At 42.3% G+C, this 21,237-nt stretch overlaps 1 protein-coding gene across 3 annotated transcripts in view; it reads right to left on the reverse strand.

Annotated features, from left to right (window-relative positions):
* The window catches only part of RNF150 (ring finger protein 150), a 222,449-nt gene that overhangs the window by 38,905 nt on the left and 162,307 nt on the right, over positions 1 to 21,237 (reverse strand). For all 3 annotated transcript variants that reach the window (XM_080403070.1, XM_080403069.1, XM_080403068.1), the window contains 4 exons: positions 18,216 to 18,466; positions 10,959 to 11,030; positions 10,458 to 10,540; positions 2,034 to 2,130 (listed from right to left, as the gene is read on the reverse strand). In XM_080403070.1, the coding sequence (XP_080259196.1) occupies positions 2,034 to 2,130; positions 10,458 to 10,540; positions 10,959 to 11,030; positions 18,216 to 18,466 (503 nt within the window). The remainder of the gene's footprint in view (positions 1 to 2,033; positions 2,131 to 10,457; positions 10,541 to 10,958; positions 11,031 to 18,215; positions 18,467 to 21,237) is intronic.

A 21,237-nucleotide genomic window follows, 5' to 3' on the forward strand; every position in this document is an offset into this window, starting at 1 on the left:
AAGCACTTGATTTTTACAGTTAAGACACACTAGCGCTAATGTTCGTTCTGAAATCTTAATTTGACCCTGCTGTTTGTATTGGTTGTAGCAGTATGTTTAATTACGTGATCCGTACAATTATTTCCACAGAAGCTCCATGTGGGGAGCTCTCAGTGAGGGGAGCAGGATGGATCCCCCTTCTGCTATGCGGTACAGAGAGAACAAGACAGGGAGCTGTGAGAAGAGAAACGATGGCTGAGGAAACTGTGTGGTGCTTTTAATTATTCCTGGCACTTAGGTTCTACACCTGCTACTACAGAGCTGTTCCTGTGTAGTGAAAGCCAGTCATGTGAACCAAAACCTTTACACCTGGCCTCCGAGCACGTTTTCCCTTCCCCTCGATGTACCCAACCTCAGACGGCCTGCGGACACTCCGCGCCTTCAGCAGGTGTCAGTGAAGTCACTGAGAGCAGTATATTGGATTTAAATATTAACATTACTGCACTTTCTGGAAAGACCTTAATATGTCACTGCAAGCCTCCAGAAAGTGGGGGTCTGATTTGTTTATATCCCCTGATACTGAAGCTGGACGAAGAGCATGTTAATGAAACGCTCAGGGAAAAATGTGAATGGACCAGTGTGAGAGCAGAAATCGTGTGGTCCTGCATGGTGCAGGAGAAAGCCATGGAACAATACACCAGGTAGAGAGAAGAGGTGTGAAAATCCTGGGTAACTGCTCACTGGCAGGCCTGCGAACTGAGACGTGGAACCTGGGGGAAAATTTCTGTATTTAAGCCTAGGCACAGAGATGCTGAATGGCAAAGCCAGCCTTCAGTCCGGCCTTTCCTGACATCTCAAATACTGATATAACAGCTGTAAAATCTTTTAATATTTTAAAGATAATATACACGCTCAGCAGAAAAACAGCCCAACTATAATGACATGTTACCCTAACTACAATGCTCTACATCTTCCCCATTGCATGTTTTTAGCTTGGATTATATTAGGTTGATTACAATATCTGCCTACTTCAGCAAAAACATACTTCATTGCTTGCTGTGGAACCTCTCCTGCAGCAGCCTGCTTGGCTTCCTAGTCTCCATGAAAATGAACTTCTGGGGAATGGCTGCATCAGCTCCCCTAATATGTTCATGAGGTATTTTACTTTATGTAGTAGCTCTTTCATACACGAGCTGGCATGTCACCATGTGTAACGGCAGGGTATCTACAGCACCTGTTAATGCATCAACTGGTGGCATTTCAGTATGGAACTTCACTATCACATGGCCAGCCTTGCCGAGTGTGAGAAAATGACTCTTCTTCCTGGTGAAGCCCCTGATCTCTGTGATAGCTGCCCTTAGGAAGCTGTGTGGCAGACAGGACATGCACTATCTGAATGTAAACATGCAGCCTAAAAAGATCAATTGCTTTGGCAGCTTCTAACTATCTGAACCTTCCAAATAACAAAGGGCTCAACAATTTCTTGTATGTCATGTGGTCTGCCACATGCTTAGATACTGGGAGAAACGCTCCCTAATTGGAATTGGGAGTACAAAGCTAGCTACAGATCGACTTTAAGAGAAATCTAACAGAAAAGAAGATTTGGTTCCCCAGAATGAGCAGTCAGTTATCCTTGACTAGTATAGCAGGGAAAATTTTATTTGCAGACCTTCTGCTTTGAGATCTGAACTGAGAGCTTGATTAAAAAAATAAATCCAGTCCTGATTTAAAACCCAAACAGCAGCTATATGAAAGAATCTATAAATCCACCAAAACACTAGTAAACAATCCTCTGCTTTACAAAGCAGGCAACCACAGACACACAAATCCCAACACCCAACCAACCCCACCCCACCCCCCCCCACTCTTCCTTGCTAATAAAAGTGGGGTGCAGGAGAGAGGCAGAGTTAGACATTTCAGCTTGTATTCCCCTTAATAAATCAGTAACACGGCAAGAAGAGTAGGATGGGAACAGACAGGCAAAGGGCTAGGGATATACCCGAGTAGCTGGTGTTTCCCTTCTGCCCCGACCAGCTGCTCTGCGATGTGCTTACCGGGATCCCTAGAGCTTTTAGAATATTCATTTTACACATCGGACAGGTACGATGGTCTAGCAGCCAGGGGTCTACACAGGACTTGTGGAAAAGATGCCTGCAATGAAAACCAGGATATTTCAATTCAAATCCACCACAGCACAATTTACCACGTAGTACCAGATGCTTCTTCTGAATTCAGTAAAGTAAGAGTATTTCAAATTGTGTGGTTTGCGACCTCTGCAAGGACTGTAAAACTATATCCCTTGCAACAAAGACTAAAATTATTTCTGCAGCATCTCAAGCACATGTGCAGTGTTTCTCAACTGGGTTTGGAAAAGAAGACATGTATGTAATTAGAGAACTAGGAAAAATACACAAAACGCATCAGCAAACCCCTACTCTTTAAATGTTAAAGGCTGTCAGTAAACAAAACCTGCTTGCTGGTAAAGGTAAAAATCACGTTAGTATTTCTTGATGGTTCTACAGACAAACCTAATTACACATAATTTAAGTGTGAAGCCATCAGGGCTCTGGTATTTTTTAGGTTGCAGGTATAAGGAAATAAAGTGAATTAAACACCTGCTGTTTTTCATATACATGGAAAAAACAGGACGATGCTTTTTAAAACATTCTCCCTGACTCCCCTGCTCTTTAGAAGTTGCCCATCAGAGCAAGCGCCTAAACAATTCTGGCCCTGAAGGGATTGTTGCTAACCCTGTGCTCAGTCTGAAGTGACCACTAAGCCACTACCCGAGTTCTGTGGCTGCCGGGGACCACTTACTGTCCAGGTGGAGGAACTGAAGGCTTCTTGTCCAGCTTTGCCTGACACAAACTGAGATTTAATATAGAGATATTTTAGTACGTGTACCTGACTGACAGATTGCGTTTTCTCTTGTAAGCATGTTCTGTTATGCTGTAGTTGTAGAGAACAAATGTTATAGGATGCTGGAACGTGGGACTCGGTATATAAGAAACGCTGTTGAGCAGGCCAGGTAGACAAGTTGTGGCTCAACCCAAAGCAGTGAAGTTTGTTCAGTCTGAATCCTCCTGAAGAAGAGGAGGTAAGTTTTCTATCATGCACGCAGCCCCAGGAATTACACTGGCATGTAGGAAAATCCAAATTGACTTGCCTTCCTAAAAATATTTTTTAATCACTTAACTGAACAGAACTTCCAGTTGGAAAGGACAGTAGTCCAACTGCCTAATATAACTTAATAACTTCAGTAAAATTGAGAGAGGCTACTTTATTCTGAAATATGAAGCTTGATACACATAGTCTTGTTCCAAAAGGTGTAAACTAAGACTAATTTGCCTGTTTTGAAGCATCATAAAGACCAGCTCTACGTTTCCTTTCTAAGGCTTGCAACAGATGTCCCACATTTCATTTGGCAGAGCCTGAAAGTCACGTTTCAGTCTGCTTGAACTTTTACATTTGAGCAGTGCCAAGCCTGCGTTTCCTTGTGCTGCCACTGGCCCATGTGCATCACTGGTACAGTACAGCCACACAAACCCACCAGGTACCTGCAGGTGAACAGCTGCCCAAGGCCAACTGCATGAGGTTCAGCAAAACTCAGTGTGGGGTCCTGCACGTGGGTCTAACAACCCCATGCAAGGTTACAGGCTGGGGCAGAGCGGCTGGAAAGCTGCCTGGAAGAAAAGGCCCTGGGGGTGCTGGTCAACAGCCGGCTGAACATGAGCCAGCACCGTGCCCAGGTGGCCAGGAGGGCCAGCAGCATCCCGGCTTGTGTCAGCAACAGCGTGGCCAGCGGGACCAGGGCAGTGACCGTCCCCCCGCACTGGGCACTGGTGAGGCCGCCCCTGGAATCCTGTGTTCAGGTTTGGGCCCCTCGCTGCAGGAGGGACACTGAGGGGCTGGAGCGTGTCCAGAGACGGGCAGCGGGGCTGGGGAAGGGGCTGGGGCACAAGTGTTGTGAGGGGCGGCTGAGGGAGCCGGGGTGTTTAGCCTGGAGAAAAGGAGCCTGGGGGGGCTTATCGCTCTCTGCCACTGCCTGACAGGAGGCCGTAGGGAGGTGGGGGTTAGTCTCTTCTCCCAGATAACTAGCAACAGGAGGAGAGGAGATGGCCTCAAGTTATGCCAGAGGAGGTTTAGATTGGATGTTAGGAAAAATTTTTTGGCTGAAAGGGTGGTCAAGCATTGGCACAGGCTGCCCAGGGAGGTGGCTGAGTCAGCATCCCTGCAGGTGTTTAAAAGATGTGGCAATTCAGGACATGGTTTAGTGATGGACTTGGCAGTGTTGGGTTGGACTCTATGATCTTAAAAGGTCTTTTCCAACCTAAATGATTCTACAGTTCTAAGACTTCGCCTGGAGCGGGACATATACCAGCCTCCACAAGGAAATGCAATCTCTGAGAAAGCCAGAATCACTTAATGCACCGAAACAGTTTTAAATATTTAAGTGGTACGTACTCAGTTGAATGGGCTGGCCTCTGTATTGTGTCACCGTCTCTCCACAGAACAAGATACACACAGCCTTTCAACTTGATGGAAGATACTGAGGTGCACTTTCACCAATATTTATTTGCAACCCTGGCTCTTATTAACATGATACTGGCCCACATACTTGCTGGTTGGCTTACTGGCTGGCTTCAGTCCTAAATAACACTAGAATTTCAAAGCCAAAACTGTGTGACATCTCAGAATATTTTTCTTTTCACTATGATGCTCCTTCTCACTAGTTCTGGGAAAAAAGGGTTCTTTGTGAGACAAAGGTATGTGGCAAATTATTGCATTCCTGTACTTGGTCTGACTTCACAAAACTAAGGGAAAGGGCAAATCTGTTCTTGGAAGTTCAACCTGGTCTAATTATATCAGTTGGCTGCAATACCAGACTTTGTCAGACCTCATCTGATCCTGTATGTCAATATGATTAATGCAAACGAAGTACCGTGACACTTGAAGTTTAAACCAGCGCTTTATGAAAGCTACTAAAGCTCACAACCCTCCTTCCAAACAAGACTTGCCTTACTGGATAAAACCACAATGCATCAAATTTCATTCTCTGTCCTGCACAATTCGTCCTTCCTTTTACCTCAGGAGGGACATACTCAGCACATCATCAGGCAAGCATTCTGAACAGGTGAAAGCATAAAGATACAGTCATCAGGCATGTGTAATTTTACATTCAGAAGTCTAACCAACAGAATTAATTCCTTGGGTGTGTTAATTCATGGAGGTACTGAAAGTCAGTGTCTTGCTTTTCAGCTATTTGAAATAACAATGAAGATCTTGATAGTGATTGGTTTTCTTTAAGTCTATACCCAGATTCATAAACAAATATGCTTAAGGGCAAACATCTGAAGTATATTTGTGCCAAAACAATCAGTACATTTACAAAATCTGAAATATTTATTCTATTCTGTTGAAAAAAAACAGATTTCCAAAAATCTGTTTTGTATGAAAAATATGTGATTTCTACCAAGCCATTTCACCACAGACTAGAAAGTCCCCTTTTGTTTTCAAGTTCAAACTTTACAAGCCTCAGTCAAGCTGTGGTTCATATTACAGCATTTCATAATATTTGTTGGTCACCAAAAGCTTGAAACTTTCATGCCTTTAAGACTTCAAAAACTGAACTTTAGTGTTCCTAAAGTTGGCTTCAAACAACAACATTCTAAAATTAATTCTACCAATGCTGAGTAATTTAAATACATGACAGATCACATCACTTTGCACTTCCCAATACTAAATTAGCACAGTGTATTACAGCTCTATTAATTTCAGATTTAATGTGTACAACAGAAGGAACTTAATTATTTGACAGAAATCTACAGAAAAATGGAATGTTATTGAAAATCACATAAAGACTTGTGTTTTTAAATTTTTGAACCACCTTGTACAGTTAGAGTACTCATCTATTTTTGAACATGTAAACATTTGTGCAGAAAAGTGAGGTGGCAGGCTTTGCAATTTGGATTTGAAAGTTTATTTTATTCGTTATTAGCTATAGCATTATGTATGTGTTTAAGGCTTTCAATGAACTGTCAATTGTTTGATGTCATGATAAGTTTGTCATCCAAATTCAGGCAAAATAAGCATCATCACAAAGTAAAATCAGGGAGTAACTGCCACATTTCACTGTCACATGGTAACACAAATATGCAAAAAGATAACTGCAACAGAAATCCCTCTCCCTCTGCAGTTCTGACTGATGCAAGTTTTAAGAGGAAGGAGTGGTCAGAGGTAATGACCCATACAAGGAGACAGTAAAAGAAATGTTTCAAGCACAGGCTCAGGACATGGCTTTGACAATCTAAGTCAGAGCTAGGAAAAAAAAAGTTTTTTTTCTGTTGTGTGCAACCACATGCATTGCAAAACTACATTGATTTGGATGGATTGAAAAGTTTCTCAAAAGAATTGTAGTTTATTAGTTAAGAGAGAGGAAGACGAGAGGAGAGATGTCATAACAATCCTCATACAAAACAAAGGCTTCCATAAGGAGAAAGGAAACAACTGTTCTTCACCTCTCCTAGGGACAGGAGACACAATGATGAATTTAAACTGCAGCAAGTGAGATCCAGGTTACACAACAGGAAAAGCTTCACCACAGTTAGGGTAATGAAGCATCGCAACAAATTATCATGGGAATTTGCAGAGACTTCATCCCAGGAGACTGAAGAGTGTGTTGGAAAAAACTCCCAAGAATGACATGTGCACAGCCAGTACCCCCGTGCCGTTCCAGAGGTGGTGGCCTCCTGGGATCCCTCCTGCACTCTTCTGTGACTCTGCACGTGGCTGCATAAAGCTCACAGAGCACAGAGAAAGAAAAAGAACCTCAAAATCCCAGAGCACTTCATTTACTATTATTTAAATAGCACTTCATACGTTTTAACTGGAAATTACTTTTGTTTGAAATGTATTTAAATTTTCTTTAAGGCTCCAATTTTAATCATACAAGGTGAAAAAAATAATTCATTTCAGGCTCAGCCCACAATTATTATAATAATTTGTTGTAAAACTACTGTAAAGCTTTCAGCTTGCCAACAATTTTGAGAAGCTTTTTTTTTCAAGATTAAGGGAATCTATTCTCCTTCCACCTTCTACTCCTAGTCCCACCTTTCCAAACTGCATGCAAAGAAACCTACCAGCCATGTAATTTTTCTCAGTACTAAAATGCGAGCTAAGAGAAAACGAAGGAAAAGCAGAGACATGCATCCCTAGGGACCCTGAGTAAGAGCATCAGTTGCCTGGATTAGACATAGAGCTGAAGCAAAGAAGGGTTTTGGTGAGAGACTGAGCAGCACCATAGTATCTAATGAGAAGATTCGAGCTTTTGGGGGTGCATGTACGGTACTATTTGTTTATTGTTGAGGAAGAAAGAAGGACAAAAGATGATGATGTGAGGATAAGTGAGAGGAAGAAATCAAAGGGAAGAATGTGTGTGATGACATAATTTTCACAGGAAGCTAATCAAAAGAGAAAGGAGGAATGAGGAGGAATGAAGCATTCTTTGAAATCATAGTTGTTCATGGAGTGAATGTTCAGGGAAAGGGAATGAGCTGAAACTGGGTCAGAAAGCACGTTTATTGGCGTCAGAAATGAAGCAACCAAAAAAAGAGGTTATGAAGAACTCTGTAGAGATGAGGTTGAAAGAATTGTCTTGCCTCTCTGTAGAGGTTTAGTAAAGTTAGTGAAAGTTTAGTAAAAGGCACACACTGGGAGCAGCAGCACCTATAACTTCTCCAAAGCCAGAGCAGAAAAGAAAATTGTTTTGAAGCTAGAGATGGAGGACAAGCAGAAGGAACTAGGGCTATGACAAGAGATGTCACTCTGGGAACAATGAACTTGGTTACAATTGATGTTGTGTCAGTGCCCTCAAAGATAACTTCAGTGGTGCTTGCTACCATCAAACGTAAAACCAGCTGCAAGCCAACCCTTTTTTAATCAAGTGTCAGTCCTTATTTATTTAATACATTCTGTAGAGTGAAGTTTATTAATGCAGTCAGTTGTGGGAGCTGGCTAAAGAGGACAGAGAGGAAGCAGCACAAGTTAACTGGAATCCTCCTCCTAGCTCTCCAGAGTGGGATACATAAGGACAGGCTATCCCAGTGCCGGCTCTCTGCCAGCAGAAGAGAGAGGGCATTTGGGGAAATAGCATAAATCCTAGTAAACATGCATCTGTATGACTTCAGAGCTCATCCATTGCAGTATTGGCCGGTCGACTTCTGGTACCAGTTTCTTAGGAGACTCAGGCTCCACCAGCCTTAAAAAGAAATCTCAAGATGTCTTTATACAGAGTGTGCCTGCTAGCAGGGGTTTTCCCAGTACTGCCTATAGTACAAAGCAGCATCTTTCATGTGCAGCTCTTGGGGCATACTTGGCTTTGCAGATAAAAAGTTCTACATGTTGAGCACCTCCTGGATAGAAACACTAAGGTCAGCCAGCACTGGTGTCATATGGTGCTGGCTTCTGTAAGGCTTGGTGAAATGCCAGCCTCTTATTAAACAGCAGTCTAATGAGGTTCCCATAAAAAACTACACAGAGTTTAACTGAGGATGCTGGAGGAAGAAACCTACAGAGTCTGTGGGTCGTTATCAAGATATAACACTCTCCTACTCACTTAACAGAGACAAAAATCAATTCCTTTCTTTTTTTCTTTTTTTTTTTTTTTTTTCTTCCATGAGGAGATGAGACTGACAACAGCAGAAAGAATCATGACTGCCATTTCCTGTTTTGGAAGTCCAAACCCATGCGAATGAGTAAAATACTGCCCTCACAATTTGTGTAGCAGGACAGCCAGGGTTTGTGAAGTAGCTGCTTGGGAAAGATCTCTTGAGTTTTTATAATTCAAAACTGCTGAGGCTCAAACTAACTGTGAGTATTTTACAAGACAGTTCTGCTGCTGCTACCCTTTTAGCATGAGTCATTTTCTAGGTGACCTTTTAAGTCAGCCAAGAACTGAACATCACCTGTTAACTATGTGCTTCCTCTTCACTCTGCTTGACTCAACGCTGTGGATGACAAAGTCTGACTGGAGCCTCACTGAATTATGAGGCGAGACACAAGTGAAAGCTAGAGCTTCGACATGTTTTTTGCTTTTGTGTAACTACCTCCAAAAACTGCCTGTCTCTATCATGCAGAATTTCCAAGTTTTATTATGCTTCTATGAAAAAAGGCTTAATGTCAAACCAAGGTCCGTATTTTCTGGTAATTTCTCATTTCTCTGTATTTCTGCTTCATGAAGTGATGCATTTGTGTCTGTCTGCAGAAAAACGAGTTCACATGTGATTTGTCATTGTGGGGGATTTACAGTATGTCACATTTATGATTAATCTGTTGCTTTTTGTTTGCCATTTAGTGATGGCAGTAAACAGATTTAACGAGTCACATGAACAAACCAAAATGGACAGCCTGTAGCATTCAAATATCTACTAGGGAACAATAGAGCAGGAAAAGAAACAAGCATTTCAGTTTCTCAAGCCAGTGAACATGTCTGCAGGAGAAGAAAGAAACTCTATTAAACAAACCATAATCTCTGCTCTGTATGTATAGCACTTGAGATCCCTATTTCTATGGAAATCAAACACTTGCTCTTGCTCTCCTAGGGGAACCAGTGTTCCTAGGAAAATTCCTAAGAAGTTGATTTCCTTAGAGATTTCCTTCATTAGCTAACACTTCACAGATGACAATACAATGGCACAGAGAGATGAATACCACTGTTATGGGCAGCAAGAGGCTGTGCTCCTGTGTCACATCACTGCGAGTGTATGTGCTGCGCCGGGCACCTTCACATGAGGGGAAGAAAAGAGAAAAAAAAAACCCAAAAGCTCCTCTTGTCACCTCCACATCCCACATGCCTGAAAATATTTTCATGGCAGCAATAGATACCTCTGTCTTTGTCACATTCCCTTTTTCCTTTACTGTTCTACTCAGCATATCCCTTTTTATGGCTGGGTTGTTTTGTTTTGGTTTTTCTTTTTGTTTGTTTGTTTGTTTTTTGTAATAGAAGTCAGCCCTTTCTCAGCACCTGGACACAGCCCAGGACAGCAAAAGAAGTAGCTCCATGGGGAGCTGGAGCCTGCTCTGCCCCTGGCTGCTCGGCTCGGGGCTCACCTTGAAGTCAGGGGCAAATTCTTCTAAGGCACTTATTCTGGACTGATACAAAACCTGGGAGGTAAATAGAGGAATGAAAACCTTTAGTTTAAAAATCCTACTGAAGACTTCGTAGTAGGTCCAGATCAGACAAAATTTCTGACTATCATGCTAAACTCAGGTTCTCACCACCATTAATATTCCTTCCACTTCAAGCTGAATATGAGGCTTCAGATATCTTTACCAACAGATTTTGAATAAATCAAAATGATAAACTCACCCTTCCCTCCCCAAGCTCTCGGGTAATCTCATCAGCATGATACTGTGAGAACAGAGCCTATCTTAAAGTAGTGAGACTATGAGAGCTAAAGCACTTTCAACCTTCAACTTACCTGCAAGGCAAAATTCTGACAACATCATTGGGCTTGTAGCCTTCAATACAAACAGCACAGTTATCAAAGTCTGGCTCAGTTTCCTACAACAAAGAGAACATTCATCATTTTCATCTTTTGATTTTGTCAGCTAATCTCTTCATACAAGAGCCTGTGTGACAAAGGAAAACAGTCACTGATGCATGATGCAAATTCAATAATGCATTTCAAGACAAGCAAGTCAGATTTTCCAACATGTTTCCCGTTGGAAACTTGCCCTGGGAAGCATGCAGATTTAGTTAGCATGTTTTAACCTCCAGGATTTTCTGCACCTTCACACAATCACCTTCTCTCTCTACTCCATTCCATCTGTAAATTGCTTACCGGCATTCTTCCCCCACCTGAAGGATGCATAGTAGCTAAATAAGCAATTGCCATTTCTGTTCTGCCTCATTGTCCTGGTGGTCTGAATGAATCCTCAGCACAGAGTTTCATTTGGTAATGAGCAATTTGAAAAATTACCTTATCACCTTTCCTGATTGTTCTGACTTGCAGCTTGCTGATTGCTTTCTTTGCAGCATCTCCAAGCCGGCGCTGTAATAGAAAATTTGCTCTTAAGCAAAGAGTGTCTCTTCATGCAGAAATCATCACCTTTTCTCCCTAGGCTTCTTAATAATCTGAAGTGACTGTACATGAAATAGGACAGTGCTGTATAAATATAAACAGATGAGGTCAGTCATACTGTTGTTCACAATAAGGGCACAGCAGGTATTCTAGGCTCACTGGCAAACCCACGGCTGATGAGGCAAAGCTACTCTAATGGGGTTCCAGTGGAGACTGCACGTGAGCCCATCACGATGCTACACTGCAGCCCTTTTACTACGCCAGTGTGTAGCAACGTACGTAAGAAGTCCACTATTTGGGTATACTGCTTCTTCCCTCTCTTTTTCTAATGGCAGTTGTGAAAAATACATTATTAAATGAGGCCTGGACTAGTAAGCAGAGTGAACACTGCACTTAAGATTCAGAAAGTCTTTGTTGTTCCAGAACTAGTTCATGATCTTCAGCAAGATGCAAGTGCTGAAAGTGCGCTGTTAATTTGTTACCCGCAAAATACATCGATAAACTTCTCTGCTGTTGCTCTCTCTTCCTGCAATACACTGTTGCCTACTTTATAGAAGCAATGCAAGGTATAAAAGTAAGGTGAAAGCATCTCCAGTTTCTTACAGGTAAAGCACTATAAAGTCCTGCAGTAACATCCTATCCATACACAACCATTCACTTGTTCTTTGCCTTTCTATCTTTCCCTCCAGTGGACCACGAATTGCTTACTACATGATGTTTCTGACTGTTCTCCCGTATTTCCAAAACATTGTTACTGTGTTGGCAGGGTCACAGCCACTCAGGATTAAAGTATGTAACGACAGCCTGATGCAAAACACCCTGTTCTCAAATGCTGAAGACTGAGATGCCCGCCTCTTGCAAGGGGCTGAGAACATTATGGGGCAGCTCATGCAATCACTGCTCAGAGGAGCTACCTCTGCACCCTGAGCTATTGAGCTTCTATCGGTGCTCCAAGGACTTGGCTGCTCACTCGTGCTAACCCAACAGTGAGGTGACCTGGAGACAGAGACTCACAGGCTGGGAAGGTCTTTGAGAGGTCATGTATTCCCACCCCCCTGCTCAAGGCTGGGTCAACTTCAAAGTCAGAGCTGCGTCCAGTCAAGTATTGAATATCTCCAGGAAAGGAGATTTCACAACCTCTGTGGATAATTTGTTCCAGTGCTTAAGCACTCTCACAGTCTTCTTTTTTTCTTTCCTCTTTTTTTTTTTTTTTTTTTTAAACATAGAAATGGAATTTCCCTTGTTGTAATTTGTGACCATTACCCTGTGTACCTCTGAGAAAAGTCTGACTGCCTCCTCTTCAGCCACCCCTCACGCAGCTGAAGACTGCAGGCAGTGCACCCTCCCCTGCTCCCCTCCCACACAGCGAGCCAAGCTTCTGCTGCCTCTCCTCAGATGTGCGCTCCTGTCCCCAGACCACACTGGTGACCCTCTTCTGGGTGCTCTCCAATTTTTTTTACGCCTTTCTTGTACAGTTTCACATAGCCACACCTACTCTAATGTCTTTTTGTCAGTTTTACAACAATTCAACCCAATTTGCCACCAATAAATGACTGAAACTCTTCTCTTCACCTCCCCTTCCCATCCGTGTGTCCAGCCATGTGTTGTTAGATAGGAGGGAGACTGAGGAGCTTCAGTGACTCAGAAGACATTCAACTTTTTGGGCTGGGAACACTGCCCGTGCTGGAGTTCAGAGGTGCCTGTCAGCGGGAAGGGTTTCCAGCTGGAGGGGGTGAGAGCATGAAGCCAAAAATGGAAGGAAGCTGGATGTAGCTTGTAAATTGAGACCTAATTACTATACAGATACGATTAATAAATTACCACTTTGTTCTTCAGATTCAATTAAAATCACTGAATTAAATTTAGACAGTAAGCTTATTGGATTGGAAAGACACAAAGACTGACAAAACGCATGGAATATTGAAAGCGAAGAGCAATTTCAGATCTGGCTAAAGAGGTGAAAATGATCTTGGCTATCATATGGGATTTACATATGAGCTTTCTAGCACAACTAATTATTACACATGAGGGAGTATCTTGTAGTTATACAGCACCTTTTTCTGTGGTACGTTTTCTCAGTCTTCCTTAAATAAAGGTATCCGACTAGAGTTGGAAACAGTTCTTGCCAGCTATTTGTTTCTTTAATATAAATCAAAAGACAGACTGATAACATACAGCAAGACAAAAGCCGTTATGTCCTGCTACAGGAATTGCTTGTGATTCCTTTTAATCATGATTATTACTTAAACTAATGAAATGTCTCAGTTCTTTTTTGCATGTTTTTCAAGGGGAAAGGACAAAATTAAAGACTCATATGTCTTTGATCTGCTTGTTTTCATGTTTGCTTTCTCTTATCTATCTTAAATAGATAAGTTCATGACTTGCATGCGAATGAGAGTAATTTAGTTTTCCAAAGAACAAGAGTATCTTGGAGTAAAGTCATATTTTCAAAGGATTCTTCCATTTGAACAAAAGTCATGCTATCACTACCCAATTATTTCCCCTAAAAGATAAGAGGCATTACAATAGTTTAAGGGTTTAAAGTCTGGCTTAGAGATATACAGTCATAAATCCCATAATCTCATTAGGCTTGAAGGCTGCAACATTCAGTACTGGACTGGAAAGAGTTAAGCATATCAGATGCAGTGGTCTTGTGAAGAGTGTGATACTCATGAAAAAGCAAGTAGCATGGAAAGCATCACTAGTCTGTTCCTGAGGAAATAAATGACTGCAGATGCTGTGGAAGAGAAATTATGGTACGTGCTTCTCTCTTAACGGCCTTACTAAACTATCACCTTTGCAGGGAGGAGATGGCCTTGTGCAGAATGAAGCTCACCATCAGGACGAGGCATCAGACACACCTCCTGTACCACAGATACAGTTTGTGGACTCCATCACGGGAAGCACCTTCCCAAGAATGCTTCAAAGACTGATGTCTCTACCCAATGGCCCAAAACTCTCATTCAAAGCCACAGCCAGCAGTCTTCCTTCTCAGATAATTGCTTGACCCTCCACATGCTGCCAGTCACATACTAAAGCTGATCCTTACTGGAGATGAACCCAGGATGCACAGCACCCTCCTCAGCACCAGTGTGATCACTGCCTGCTTTGGCTTTCACTGTCCTGCAAAACTCACAGAGCCCAGCCAGATTCAAAATGACTTTACTGAAAACTTCTACTTCACAAAAAAACAATGGGAAGAAATGACAGGAAGGAAGAAGGTCAACAAGACTGGCACTTTAGACATCATCCCCTCACCATCACCCCATTTCACATCTCACAGATGACAAAAAGGGAACTCTGCTATTACTGGTGAAATATGAAATCTGACGCACTGACAGGGTTGGTTTTGTTGTTGGGTTTTTTTGGTTGTTTTGTTTTGCCTTTTTTTTAAGCTTGTGCCCTGGCTGTTACAGGGCTGAGACAGCAAGTCACATTTTGCTGAACTGTCTCCAGGACTTGTCATATCATTCCAAACTGCTTCCAGTCAGCTCTGCAGCCTCATGCCTCTTGATGCAAACAATTCCCACAGTCTTTCACAAAGAAACTCTCATCTTCAAGAGGGCTCCAAGAACAAGCTGCTGAGAAAGCAGAATGCCTATGCTTTCCTTACACAAATTTATCCTCTTCATAGCAAAAGAATATATCATCGGGGCAACCACCTACTTCCCGGACACCTTGTCAGGTGGGAAAAAAAGGCGGCCTTGGATTATCATCCATGTGAATACTACTACTGATCTTCTACTTCCACACATACCATACGATCGCCTGTGCTAGAGATACTCTTAAAAAAAAATCAAATGTATTCACATAAAAATTGAAATCTAACCACATTTGTAGTTGACACCCTAGATGCAGGTGCACAAGCCCATAATGAAAGCCAGTTTTGTGCTTCAGTGCACTAATCCCCAGCCAAGTTGGGACGAATGGGCCAGGGCATTCAGCAAGAATCCTTGAAGTCCTGATTCTCCACTCATCAAAATCAGGCACCTAACTGGAGTGAGCTGTGTCTTCCTTCTGGTACATGAACCTGGATTTTGAACCTTCCTCACATGGTGAGGAAGAGGGGTGACTGAAGATGTACATGCTGCATGTCCAGGTTTCATCTCACTGGGAAGCCACAGGGAACAATTCTAGGAGATTCCTCAGTCTTTCTAGCTGCCTCTCTCACTTTCTTGATGGAGAAATAAATCAGTTCCTTTTGGGTCTACTGCTTGATCAGCAACTTACGCGTGTGCAAGAAGGGAAGTGGACCTGGAAAGGAGGGTCACCTTATAAAAGAGGACAAGGAAGCAAAGGTGGTTATGAGGCTTGATTAAAAGGCACATGATGTTTTTAATGAAAGAATGACATAGTTGCAATGCATCAGCTTCGAAAAGGCACAATGGAAGATGACTTGGAGTGGCCAAGGACAGATATTCAGCAATCTTGCTTTCATGTAACAGTGTTTCATGTAACTCCTCCTGTTTGGAGAGAACGGCTTTTTCTGCCAATTGTATTTTGCAGTCAGCCACACCATCCCATTCCCCCAGCACAGTGCCCAGACCACTAATCCAGAGGAGGCTGAACTGCTCCCAGTAGCAACTCCAGTATTAGCCAAGCCTAGGAAGGGCATGCATGACGGAGGTTAACAAGGGTGCAGGCCTAGGTTCTTATTTGACACAGGAAACACAGGCCCTCACAAGCCTTTGTTTTAAAACTGTGGGATTTTAAACCGTTTAGATGTCAAACTGAATTTAAGCTTTTTAAGTTTTATTTTTCAATTTAACTGAAGTCACAGTTTTTTGCAGTTTCAGAACAGGGCAGTCAGTGTGCACAGTTAGATGCTATTGCATTGTGGGGTAGGAAGTGATAGCACAACTTTCACTGAACAGGCTAGCTGGCTCCCCCTTCATCTGATGCTCTGTTTATCCAAACATTTCAACCTTTGGATAAGCTTTAGCCTGAGTACATCAAATACAAACAGGAGGAAGCATCCTTTCTAACGCTGGCCAGCAATGAAAGTGCTTAAAACCCTTGCAAGGCTTTCCAACAAGTAAGCACACTACCTTCACACAGACACATGCAAGTTATAATGGCAAAATGTTCTGAGCACAATGACAAAAGAATTTTGCTCCAGCAAAGCAAGATGGAACTGTTTTCCTTGTATGTATCGAAATATCCAAGATATTAATATAGAACTCTGTGATCCCATCCTTGTGCTACACAAAAATATGTCTAAGAAAAAAACCAAGCATAACTTTAAGGGGAACAGAGCGTCATCCTCATGGAAAGGGCAAGAGCAAGATGAGCTCTTCTGAACTATCTACATTTTTATATCCCATAGCCAGACCCAAAATTAAAAAAACAAACAAACCAAACAGCAGCAACTAATTAACAGTAGTGGTTTAGCTTTGTCTGTATATTGTTACCATTTTTCATATGAAAAGAGCTAATCAAGGGATTAGAGATACCAAGCAAAACTGGATGAAGTACATGAAGAAATTCTAGGTTGCCACATATCATTATTACAGCTTTGGCAAAAAATAATAATAAAAAAAAATTGCTTAGGAGGCATGCTTTCTTATTCTTCTGAAGAACAGAACTAGTATAATCATACGTTATTAAAACCAAACCTCTGCACAGGACAACTGTTTGTGCACATGTTAGTCTCATGCAAACTTCAGAAAGAAAATACTGAAAAGGCAATCTGCTTGAATATATAAACCTATCAGTTCCAAACTATAGCATATTACTTGAATGAGCTTCTTATTCTCTGGGTTTCATGTTTATGTATGTCTATTTACACTGCTAATCTGCCTGTATAATTACTTGATTGAAAGCACACTTACGGTACTCACATACATAAATTAAGCACACATGTGCTTTTTGCAGCCAAAGCATTTAAAAATTATCACAGCCGTTACAGTCACAGCGAATCTGCTGCCAGTGATGTTCAAATTCCAGCTGGGATCATCTCATTCTTGCTATCCAAAACTTCATATTTAAAAGGAAAATATATTCTTGCTGTCTGTAAATAAAGAACAGCTGTTCTCTGTCTCAGAGGATGCCTGAATTTCAGTGGAGGAGGGTGAAGGATCCCTATACATTAAGTATATGATACAGAGTTTGTGGCAGTACCTTTTCTCTACAAGATGACTATTAACTCTCTTAGTTTTACTTTTTCTGCAGAGCAAGCAAGGCAACCCTCCCCCTGCCCCGACAGTAATTTATTAAAGGTCCAGAAACATCTCTGAATTACAGGGCATTTTTTCCCCTGCAGTAAAATGGTTATCTCCTCAGATTTCATACATTGATAACATTTTCTACTGTACCATTAGCATGAAATGTAGAAGCCTCAGCTTCACAGTTCTGCTGATGCTGAGATAGTTGCATCCAGACACAAAAAGATTAAATTTATTATTATCATTGCTATTATTATGCACTGCTGAACCACCATAAAGATGCACCGTGCTTTATAAATCCAGAGGGCCTCAGGACCTAGCGTTCATTTCCACTGCTGTTGACCTCTCTCCAGCGCCATACATTTTGTATCTCTTTCATGGGGTTTGGACAAGATGCCAAAACCAAAATTAATGGAATAATATTGGTGGCTATCACTACAGCATTTATGTGTTCAGTGATCATTGACAAATGAACAAGGACATGTTTGCCTTTCAAGCCCAATACTCTTGTAAAGGAGCAAGAAAATGAAACCACTTTCTGTTCTTTTTTTTATTTCTTCACTTACTGTGAACCCCCATTTCACACACAACATTTACATATCTCGCTGTATTTCAGTCATCGTTTTGATCTCAAGGGTCATTAGTTATATACATTTCTACTTCACTTTGGCTATATGTACCAAGGCAATCTTTTCACTAATAAACATTACCAACTTTCTATTTCTTGTGTGTTTTCCATGGGAGAAAAAAAACATAATATATTCACAATATATTTATTAATTTATTTTTTCCTGATTCCCATCTATATTGACAGAAGTCTTGGCTTTTCCCAGACACAGGCATTTTAATATTCCCATTCTCTCTACTTTCTTGGTTTTTGTTTTGGTTTGTCTTTTTTACCAAACATTCACAATTTCCTCAACTTCTACTCTTAGGCTGAATCCCATGGTGATTTTTTGAAAACACAGCCAGCCATTCCAGCACTGCTCACCTGATTTCTGTCTCTGGCATTTGCGTAGCGGAATCGCTGGATGTAATAGAAGACCAGCCATGCCAGTGAGATGATCATCAGCACAATGAAGGAGATGGAGACGAACACCACAGAGGTCCGGCTGACGTACTTCTGCAAGTTGCGCGTCCCAATGGTTATGTACATCATCACAGTAATGTTCCTCTCCAGGAGGCTCACTATCTCTTTTCCTTTGGGTTCAGGAATCATTATTGCTACAACATCTTCTAGGCCTATCAGACAGGAGAGAGAGAAAAGAAACCTTAAGTAAAACGCCCTTTCTCTTGCTCTCCTCCCTCCTGCTTACCAAGAGGATGGGTCTGGTGAAGGTTTCAACCAGGACCAGTTACACAGTGTGTTTCTATAAACTGATCTCCATAGATACATGAAGTGTGTTTGATCGGTTGACATAAACACAATTTCCAGCACTACCGAGGCTTATCTAGACGATATTACTGTAAGCGCTGCAGAAAGTGAGACAAGCTGCAGCCAGCATCCTTCCACCCAACTCTTCATATACATTTATCATAGCCCATTTTGCAGGGTCACGAGACTGTCAAGCTTTATAAATAAACTATTACGACTTTATGGTTTAATATTAGGGGTATTCTGTTCTTCCACTTCACTAAACAAGCATGTAGACAATTTTTACACCTAGGCTATGTTTTGCAATAGTCAAATTCTGAATTGTACTATGCAGCTAAGGACAAACAGGATGTATTTTAACGTAGAAACATACTAGAAACAACAGTGTATGCAATGATCACAAACTGGCATTTAGAAAGAAAGGTACAAACTGGAGGTGTCTGAAGTCAGAGAGATGATGCTGGGGTGAGGTTTCAGAATTTCAGCTGAAATCCCTGGAAATCACCCAGCATGTTGTTAACATCACGGCCACCTGTATTATGACTCTGGCAGGAGGACAAAGTGCTGACTGACTCAGGACATTCACAGAAGTGGAAAGGGATCACCCAGCTGTGAACGGAGACACAAGACAGCAACTTGCATTTCACAGAATAGGGTAACAGAATCATAGAATCACTTAGGTTGAAAAACACCTTTGAGATCACCAAGTACAACCATCAACCCAGGACTGCCAAGTCCATCACTAAACCATATCCCTAAGCACCACATCCACGCATTTTTTAAACACCTGCAGGGATGCTGACTCAACCACCTCCCTGGGCAGCCTGTGCCAATGCTTGACCACCCTTTCAGCCAAAAAATTTCTCCTAACATCCAATCTAAACCTCCTCTGGCATAACTTGAGGCCATCTCCTCTCCTCCTGTTGCTTGTTATCTGGGAGAAGAGACTGACACCCACCTCCCTACAGCCTCCTGTCAGGCAGTCGCAGAGAGCAGTAGGGTCCCCCCCAGCCTCCTTGTCTCCAGGCTAAACACCCCGGCTCCCTCAGCCGCCCCTCACAACACTTGTGCCCCAGCCCCTTCCCCAGCCCCGCTGCCCGTCTCTGGACACGCTCCAGCCCCTCAGTGTCCCTCCTGCAGCGAGGGGCCCAAACCTGAACACAGGATTCCAGGGGCGGCCTCACCAGTGCCCAGTGCAGGGGGACGGTCACTGCCCTGGTCCCGCTGGCCACGCTGTTGCTGACACAAGCCGGGATGCTGCTGGCCCTCCTGGCCACCTGGGCACGGTGCTGGCTCATGTTCAGCCGGCTGTTGACCAGCACCCCCAGGGCCTTTTCTTCCAGGCAGCTTTCCAGCCGCTCTGCCCCAGCCTGTAACCTTGCATGGGGTTGTTAGACCCACGTGCAGGACCTGGCACTTCTCCTTATTGAACCTAAATTCCCAATGGCATTCCGCTCCAAGCTGATATCCAACCCAAGTTTCACTGACGCAGCACTGTGCTCTGGTCCTCATGGTCCAGCTCAGATGTTTCTCCATCAAAAACATCTGGGAGGTATAAACCAGGTTTTCAGAGGTATTTAGATGCTGAAGACCAGGGGGTACCCAGCAGGATTTCAGATAAACTAATGCAGACAGGTGGGCGGTGTTCAATGAAAACCACTAACCATAGCAGAAACTTTATCAGGTTCTGTTGGGTGCCTTGGTCAATTGGACGTACTGAAATAGCTGTGACAGACTGTTGCTACTAATAGATGATATATGCTGCTCAGGTCTTGAGGTAGAAGTGCAAACACCACCACTCTTACTCTCGTGAGACTTTCCATCATAACACTTTCCTGATTATGGACAGGCCAGTCAATGAATAGTGGGACATCAATAGTTTGGCTGAATCAAAAGGTTTAGATATCTATGATAGGAAACTAAACCTTTCTGCTAACACTCTTCCACAAAGCATTAATAATTTTCAGCTATTTTGCTTTATTTGTCTATTAAGAGCCCACGTTCAGGAGCCAAGATAAATCTACCTTTGCAACTCTTCTGATACTTATTTATTACAAAAGGCTAATGCAAACATTACCCTAACAGCCTAGGGAGAATTTGCCAAGTCTCAGAGTGGCTGAGAAGGGCACTGCTGCCACGCCAGTAATTTTCCTGCAGTCAATAGACAAATTGTCTGGAGCAGTGCTTAGCTGTCCACATGCCTGCCTTTGTTCTCTTCCCTTTCTTGAAAGAAAATAAAAAATTTTAAATCACTCTACAAGAAAAGCAAAGTGACCACCTCACACATAGCCAAAATGAACCCGTAGTGAAAAATACCACAGCCAAAAATACTGAAACGCTTTTCCATCAGCTCCTCTCAAAAGCCACCATTCTGACCCACTCAACTTGTCCAGCATGGACCTCTAACATCTTTTTCAGTACCTGAAAGCCTATAAAAATAGGAGATACAGACAAAAACTTTTTCAGTAGAAAATTCAGGTAGTATCTTAACTGTTTCATTATCCTGAATCTTAAGTTTCTTTAAAAAGTCTAACATGATTAATTACGTCTAATTCAACTGAATATAGCTTTGTATATTTCCGGAGAATTGCAAATAATGGACACATGCCAGATATGGCATGTTGCAAATAAAGAATCA

This window comes from Falco punctatus (genome assembly GCF_963210335.1).
Source record: "Falco punctatus genome assembly, chromosome: 1".
Lineage (NCBI taxonomy): Eukaryota > Metazoa > Chordata > Aves > Falconiformes > Falconidae > Falco > Falco punctatus.